The 8,189-nt window shown below is 41.0% G+C and overlaps 1 protein-coding gene across 4 annotated transcripts in view; it reads left to right on the forward strand.

Moving 5' to 3' along the window:
- The window catches only part of cacul1 (CDK2 associated cullin domain 1), a 70,000-nt gene extending 62,121 nt beyond the window's left edge, over positions 1 to 7,879 (forward strand). Inside the window, exons 8-10 of one of the 4 annotated variants that reach the window (XM_076974086.1) lie at positions 2,616 to 2,859; positions 3,001 to 3,204; positions 7,416 to 7,879. In XM_076974086.1, coding sequence (XP_076830201.1) covers positions 2,616 to 2,850 — 235 coding nt within the window. In that variant the 3' untranslated portion in view covers positions 2,851 to 2,859; positions 3,001 to 3,204; positions 7,416 to 7,879. The other 3 variants (XM_076974085.1, XM_076974087.1, XM_076974088.1) reach the window with 3 other exon arrangements.
- Positions 7,880 to 8,189: the final 310 nt, after the last annotated feature.

Genomic DNA, 8,189 nt, shown 5'->3' on the forward strand with positions numbered 1-8,189 from the left:
CAATGAAGAGAACGAAAAGTGAGGGTGATAGTGGGCAGCCCTGCCTGGTGCCCCTCTGCAGAGTGAAGCTTTGTGAGGTGATGTCGTTTGTCCTAACCCGTGCATTAGGAGAACTATGTAAGGCTTTGATCCAGTTTATGAAGGATGGGCCAAATCCAAATTTGTGTAGAACTGCTAATAAATATTTCCAGTTTACCCGGTCAAATGCTTTTTCTGCATCTAAAGATACAATGATAGTCTCTAATTTGTTAATTGTGCAGTAATCTATTAGGTTTATTAGTCTGCGTGTATTGTTAGCAGATTGTCTACCCTTGATAAAACCTGTTTGGTCTGGATGTATTATAAGTGGGGTGATTTTCTCTAGTCTTCTGGCAAGTGTTTTGCAAATAATTTTAAGATCTACGTTTATGAGTGAAATGGGGCGATAGCTGGAAGGAAGTGTAGGGTCTTTGCCTGGCTTTAGAAGTACAGTAATGTTAGCAGAATTCATGTCTGGAGACAGTACATGATCTTTTTTAATTTGAGTGACCATTCTAAAAAAGGTTGGTTCTAGCACAGACCAAAATTCTTTGTAGAATTCTACAGGAAATCCATCTGGTCCTGGAGCTTTGTTATTTGGTAGCTGCTGTAGGGCTTCATGTAATTCGGGCAGAGCAAGTGGTGAATCCAGTGCAACAATTTGTTCGTTTTCCAGCTTTGGGAGATTTATATTATTAATAAATTCTTCAATAGCTGAATCAGATGGATTAATCTGTGATGCATACAAAGCTTTATAAAACTCTTTAAAAGCTTTATTTATTTGTTGTGGGTCGTGAATAATGCTACCTGTTGAGTTTTTAATAGAGGAGATAGTTGTTTTTTCCTTATTAAGCTTTAACTGATTAGCAAGGAATTTTCCAGATTTATTGCCATGTTCAAAATTCTGCCAACGCAGTCTTTGCAGTAAAAATTGTGTCTTTTTATCTATTATTTCATTTAATTCCAGTTTGAGTTTCCTCAGCTTGTTCATTGTGTGTTCTTGTGGTGAAGCAGCATGGGCAGCTTCTAAAGATTTTATTTTTTCTTCCAATTCTAATACCTGTGTTTTTTCTTTATTCTTCTTATGTGTGCAGTAGGATATTATTTTCCCCCGCATTACTGCCTTCCCTGCTTCCCAAAGAACACACGGAGAGGTACCTGGTAGATCGTTATATTCTAAATATGTTGCCCATTCTTTTTTGAAGTAATTAATGAAATCTTGTTCCTTAAGTAATGATGTATTAATCTCCAGTTCCTCGTTGCTGGTGTGGTTCTTTTCTGTGTCAAAGAGAGAGAGACCGGTGCATGGTCACTGATAGTGATAGGATGAATACGAGTGTCTGTGACATCTGTCATAATGGAATTGCTAACTAAGAAGTTGTCTATACGAGAATGTGAGTGGTGTACTGCCGAAAAGAAAGAGTAGTCCCGGAGAGTGGGGTGTTGTGAACGCCACGCATCAGAGAGCCCAAAATCGTTCATATATTGTTTTAGGGTGTCTACAGACTGCCAGTTCCTTTGACTCACTGCTGTACTGAGCCTGTCGATATCTGGATCAAGTGCCAAGTTGAAGTCTCCTCCTATTATTAGTTTGGTGTCAGAGTGATCAGAGTGCAGTGAAAATATTGTGGAAAAAGGAGGGGTCGTCAACATTCGGTCCATATATGTTAGCAAAACATAAACGCATATTTAGAATGGATAGGTTAAGTATTATATATCTACCATCTGGATCTGTTATATTGTTGCTAATGGAAAAGCTTATCCTTTTGTTAATTAATATGGCCACCCCCCCTTTGTTTTGAGTTGTAACAGGCTGAGTACAAGTGTGGGAACTGAGGAGAAGTCAGTGTGTATGTAGGTGTTTCAGACATATGTGTTTCCTGTAGAAAGACAATATCTGCTCGTAAGTCGTTTAGCCGATTAAAAATTTTCAATCTCTTTTCCCTCGAACCAGTTCCACGTACATTCCATGTGACGAACTTCAGTGAACTCATGTTAAAACTACTTGTTTGAGTGTTGGAGGAGGTTGCTAAAGGTGTGTGTGTTGCACTTCTGTGTTGTATGCCTGTGTTGAATGTTTCGTGTAGGCCTATGTGTCTGCGTCTGCGCTATATGCCTGAGTGTATGTCTGTGCCTGCTTGAATTGGTCATGTGTGTGTATCCCCTGTGTATTAGTGTGAGATTGTGCTATATGTCTACGTGTGTGTCTGTTTTGCATACCTGCCTGCATGTGCGTGTGTGTGTGCACACAATACATTGCAGTCTTGAAAGTGGGTGAACAAATCGCTGGGTGAGTGTAGAAAGAGAAAAAGAGAGGGGAAGGGAAAAGGAAAAGGTGACGTACACTGAAAGTGCATATACAACAAAAAAAGTATAAACAACTAGGACTTATGACGGAAAACATACGGTACGGTGCTAATTAGACCGGCATTAGTTAATTAAACTTAGACATGTCATTGTTCTAGGCGAAAAGTAATGTGTAGTAAGGAGTTAGTGTCGGTGTTGATACAGTTCACCTGTTTAGAACAGCCATGGTGTTGTGTTGGTGTCGCGGTAGAGTTGACCGTTCACGTAGAGTTTATCCACTGATATTACAGCCCGGGAACCTGCTTGGATGAAACTCCTGCGTATGGGAAACAAGACCTTGCGTCGCTCCAGGATTTCTTTGGGGAACTGATCGTTAATACTGAAGTTGGTTCCCTTCAGCTCCCGGCCGCGGCTCTTCAGCAGTTCTTTATGTTTGAAATGTTCAAATTTTGCCACGATCGGCCTGGGTCTCCGCGCCTCTGGCCGTTTCCCCCCCAGGCGGTGATTTTTGACGGTTGCCTCTGAGACTTTTAGGTGAGTTTGTATGAATGTTTTCACCGTAGTCTCGGGGTCTTCGTCCGCCTTCTCCGGGATACCTGCAAATATAAGATTGTCTCTCATACTGCGGGACTGTAGATCGATGATGGTTTCTTTTATTTTTTTTGTTTTCTTCAGAGAGTCGGGTCATTCCCTCGGTGAGCGATTTCACCGACTCTCTGAGAACCGTGTTTTCAGCCGCGAGTGCCTCCACTTGCTGCTGGCTGAACTCCACCGACTCACGCAACGCCTGAAACTCTTGGTGTGGCCACCAGCGCCAGGCGCGCGTCAAACCTGGACAGTTTGGTGTTGATGGACTCCAGGATGTCCGCCGTGTTGCAGGTGTGTGGGGAAGCCGCTCCCGGGGAAGCTTCGGCACGGCTCCTCTTGGTCGATGGGGTCTTGTCTGGTTTGCTCATGATAGTCCTATCGAAGCAATTGTCAATATACGTGAATATATTGTCCAAATCTTTGTGGTGCTCCAGAGTGGTTTCGTTCGTTGATACCTATGTGAAAGAAAAACAAACACAGATTATTATTATATATGTATATATATATTTTTTAGGTTGTCTTAAATTAAGTTTAGCGGGTAATAAAGATATTGATAAGTTTGTTTAGCAGCAGCCTGCTGCCTGCTGCCATGTTCCAAAGCTTCCGCCTTCTGCCGGTTTGCTGCCTGACGTCACTCCGTCAAACGCCCAATCTTAACGTCTTCACGAGAACTGTTCAGTCAGACAGATATTGTTGTGAAATGAAGTAGTTACAATTTCAAGCATTTTCAAGTACTTTAGCCTAAATTCCAGCACTTTTCAAACCTGGAACACAATGCAACTTTAAAATTCGTCAGGTAAATGTTTTTCCTTTCTTTTCTGCGCTCCAGATTTCAGTATTTACTTTAACTATCCACCACTGTATTTCCCGCTGTTGGGCGGATACCGGCTGGCTACAGTCGGTGCTGGATCAAACCATTTTCCAGTGGGAGGCGGGGGTGTATGCACTTAATGGAAAATATGCAGATAGGTTAAAAAAAACATATATATTTGAGCCATTGAGCTTATTATGAGTACATAATTTTATATTAATGAAAGATTTCAAGATTATTTAAAAATTATAGACTTTAAATAAAAAATAAATTGCTGGGCTCTTTGATGGGCCCCCCTGGCCCTAGGGCCCGGGACAACAGACCCGGTTGTCCCCCCCTGTCGACGGGGCTGTGTATATATATATATATACAGTTGTGCTCAAAAGTTTACATACTTTTTTCCACTCATGGTTAGTAGTTGGGTGAAGCCATTTATTGTCCAACCACTGTGTTTTCTCTTTTTTAATTATAATGACAACCAAACACATCCAAATGACCCTGATCAAAAGTTTACATACCCTGGTGATTTTGGCCTGATAACATGCACAGAAGGTGACACAAATGGGTTTGAATGGCTACTAAAGGTAATATCCTCACCTGTGACCTGTTTGCTTGTAATCAGTGTGTGTGCATAAAAGCTGAGTGAGTTTCTGGGATCCAGACAGACCGCTAACCACTAACCATGAGTGGAAAAAAGGTTTGTGTGTTATCATTAATATTCTCTGAGAAAAGGCCAAGAAAGCAAAAATTCTGCCAGGGTATGTAAACTTTTGAGCACAACTGTATATATATAACCCCTTCTATTTCCAATACAGCAGGACAGGAGGGCCCCAAGTTCTGATCTAAATTTTCCCAATAAATATATTTGGCTGTAGTTGTGGTTAAATTGACTATGCAGTTCTGTAGTGAGATGTTCCTTGAAATGATGCTACTAATAATAAAGATGCAGCTCAGCCCTAGACAGTAGGTTTGACAAAGAAAATGGACACTCGATAAAAATTGGCAATACTAAAGGTGAAAATTTGAGGAAAACACGTATGCAAATAAAGGGTACACAAAAATACCTACCGACCTTCACAGCCTATAACCCATACTGTACTGATGCATATTTCCATTAAACAATTTCCTTTCCATATTCAGAAACAAAAGGTACAAATGCCGGCAGTAAAATAAAACCCCCGTTGCAGACCTGATAACTGGCTTTCGATATCTGGGTACTCACAGTCTACTTTACAACGAGCCTTGAGGAGAAGGATGAGGAGAAGAAAGAGGCGCCGAGAAGGCGGGTCTGAATTGGAGAGGCGTAGCTTGAAACTTCTGGACTCCCACGGAGACAGGGGACTCCACCAAGCTTTTCCGGTCGCCTGGGGGTCTGCCTGGTAGCGGGGTTCCCTCGGTGCAGTCAGTGGAACCACACGCTGTCAATAGGGCGGCTCCTAAACTCCAGTCGCCAAACCATACACTTGATACGCTAACACAGCTAATGCTAGTTAGCACAGCTAAAACGTTCCGCACACGTTCAAGATGCCCACCAACGCGGTAATGTGTAAAACTTGACGCACCAAAACGCTTACAGGGTATTAGCACTCTTACACTAGGTCTGTGTGGACCTAAAACAACTTTTCCCAACTTGAAGTTAACTAAATCACATCTGAATCTACCGTTTCCTCGCTCTCATCTCTCTCTCGTCCAAACTGCTGATTTTTTCCTTCCCACCCACCAACTAATCAGGAATACCGGAGCTGAACAGACTGCTAAACCGCCCAATAAAAACAGAAAAAAAGGCCCAAACTTCAGGTTTGCTGCAAACGTACCTCTAAATTGCATCAGTTTTAATATTGAAAAAAACTTTTTAAACACAGAATACTTTGATTTTTACTATTAATTTTTACTAATTGTACTATTAATCTGCATGAACTATAGTGAACCTTTTACCTTTTTAATCACATTTTTCCACATGTAAATAATGCACTTTTTAACACTGTTTGTAACCTGAAATTATACTTTGGGTTACATATATATTGCCATTAAACACTATATTGCCAAAAGTATTCACTCACCCATCCAAATTATTGGAATCAGGTGTTCCAATCACTTCCATGGCCACAGGCTGGGGTCGCTCTCAGGAGCTCAGTGAAATCAAGCGTGGAATTGTGATGGGATCCCACCTGTGCAACAAATTCAGTCGTGAAATTTCATCACTCCTAAATATTCCACAGTCAACTGTTAGCTGTGTTATATGAAAATGGAAGTGTTTGGGAATGATAACTCAGCCATGAAGTGGTAGGCCACGTAAACTGATGGAGTGGGGTCAGCGGATGCTGAAGCACATAGTGTGAAGAGGTCTCCAACATTATGCAGAGTCAATCACTACAGACATTCAAACTTCAGATTAGCTCAAGAACAGTGCTCAGAGAGCTTCGTGGAATGGGTTTCCATGGTCGCACAGCTGCATCCAAGCCATACATCACCGGCATACCGGCAACACGGTGGCTTGGTGGTTAGCACGTTTGCCTCTCAGCACTGGGGTCTTGGGTTCAAGTCCCTATCTGAGTCCCTATCTTTCCATGTTCTCCCTGTGTCTGCGTGGGTTTCCTCCGGGGTCTCCGGTTTCCTCCCACAGTCCAAAAACATGGAGGTTAGGTAAATTGGCAGTCCCAGACAAATTCTCCCTGAGTGTGTGTCTGTGTCTCTATGTTCAATAAAAAGTCGTGTCTGAGTGTGTGTGTGTATTTGCTTGTATGCCCAGTGGTGGATGGTGCTTTGCCACTAAGGTCTGTCTTCTCTCTCCCCTTCCTGCACCCCATTCAGTCCCCCAGGGGGCTGTGGCTTCCGGTAGAGAGTACACTGTGCGCAATTGGCTGCCGCTTCTCGCTGGTGTGTGTGTGATTGGTTGTCTGTGACTTGTACCTGTGTTAAATTGTAAAGCGTCTTGGGAATTCGGAAAGGCGCTATATAAATCGAACATTCATTCATTCATCACCAAATGCAAAGCAAAGAAGAATCAGATGCAGTGGTGTAAAACATGCTGCCACTGAACTCTAGAGCAGTGGAGACACGTTCTTTGGAGTGACGAATCACGCTTCTCCATCTGGCAATCATATGGACGAGTCTGGCTTTGGTGGTTGCCAGGAGAACTACTTGTCTGATTGCATTGTGCCAAGTGTAACATTTGGTGAAGGGAGGATTATGTTGTGTGTTTGGTTTTTCAGTAGCTGGAACTCTCAATGCTTCAGCATACCAACACATTTTGGAGAATTCCATGCTCCCAGCGTCCAACATCATTGTCACTTCACAAATGCACTTCTGGAGGAATGGTCAAAAATCCCATAAACCTTGTGGACAGCCTTCACAGAAGAGTTGAAGCTGTTCTAGCAGCAAAGGGTGGACCAACGTCATACTGAACCCTATGGATTAGGAATGGGATTTCACTTAAGATGTTTTAAATATTTTTTGATACTGCAGATCTCCTTTGGTTTACTGTTGTTTTTGGTACTTTCATTGGGAGACCAGATCATAGTTTTCTGCACTGCACACAACAGCCCTTTTTTAAAAATCCCATTTTTCTGCCTCTGATATAGAACACTTTAAAGTTATGTGTTGGATTGTGTCAAAATGTACTGAAAAGATTTTGTTTAAATCATTTTGTCTGTTTAATAATGATCAACTTTCAACACTTTTTTTTCTTCAGGGGTGACCAGTCACGAAAGCGAGCAAGTGAAGAATCTTGACAAAGAGAATATACTTTCATTATTGAAATCCTAAGGACTACTAAAACCATAGAAATAGACTACAATAATTTCTGGGGTTTTTTTTGTAAATTCCTCTGAGCGTTTCTTCTTTATGATTAGCATTTTCTTCCAAATACTACATTCATCAAGGTTCTTGTCTTTTTTCTTTATAATGTACTACCCACAGTTACATGACTGTTGTTTTACACAGCTACATTAACGAGTTTGATTATGCTAATGCCAAGTAAAATATTTTCAGATGCCTCATAATTGGTCTGTGTTTGACAATAATGTTATAATGTAGGTGTGTAACCTACTAGAATAGGCAAAATAAGCTGAATGTCTATTGCATTTTCTTCACAATTATTGGTATATTTAAAAATATAAATATGCTGACATAAAAATAAACAAGAAATTGAATATGGATTATGGAGCAAACAATAATGACCACTTTTATTATTGTTGTTATTCATTTTGTTTTTGTTTCCCATGTTTGTCTGCAGTTTGCCTAGAAAGTTGTTCCATTTTTATACATTGTTTATTAGTAGACATATGCATACATTTATACATCTCAGCATCTTAAGACTGTATATCAATTGCCTGAATATATATTTTTAATTAATTAAATTTAAGCCACCCCAGCCCCCAATGGACTCCCAATTGCAACATCCATATTAAACACATTGTTTCCACACACCTTGGCTGATAGTGTTACATATATTTCTTCATTGATA

The sequence above is a fragment of the Brachyhypopomus gauderio genome, chromosome 15, assembly GCF_052324685.1.
Source record: "Brachyhypopomus gauderio isolate BG-103 chromosome 15, BGAUD_0.2, whole genome shotgun sequence".
In the NCBI taxonomy this organism is placed as follows: domain Eukaryota; kingdom Metazoa; phylum Chordata; class Actinopteri; order Gymnotiformes; family Hypopomidae; genus Brachyhypopomus; species Brachyhypopomus gauderio.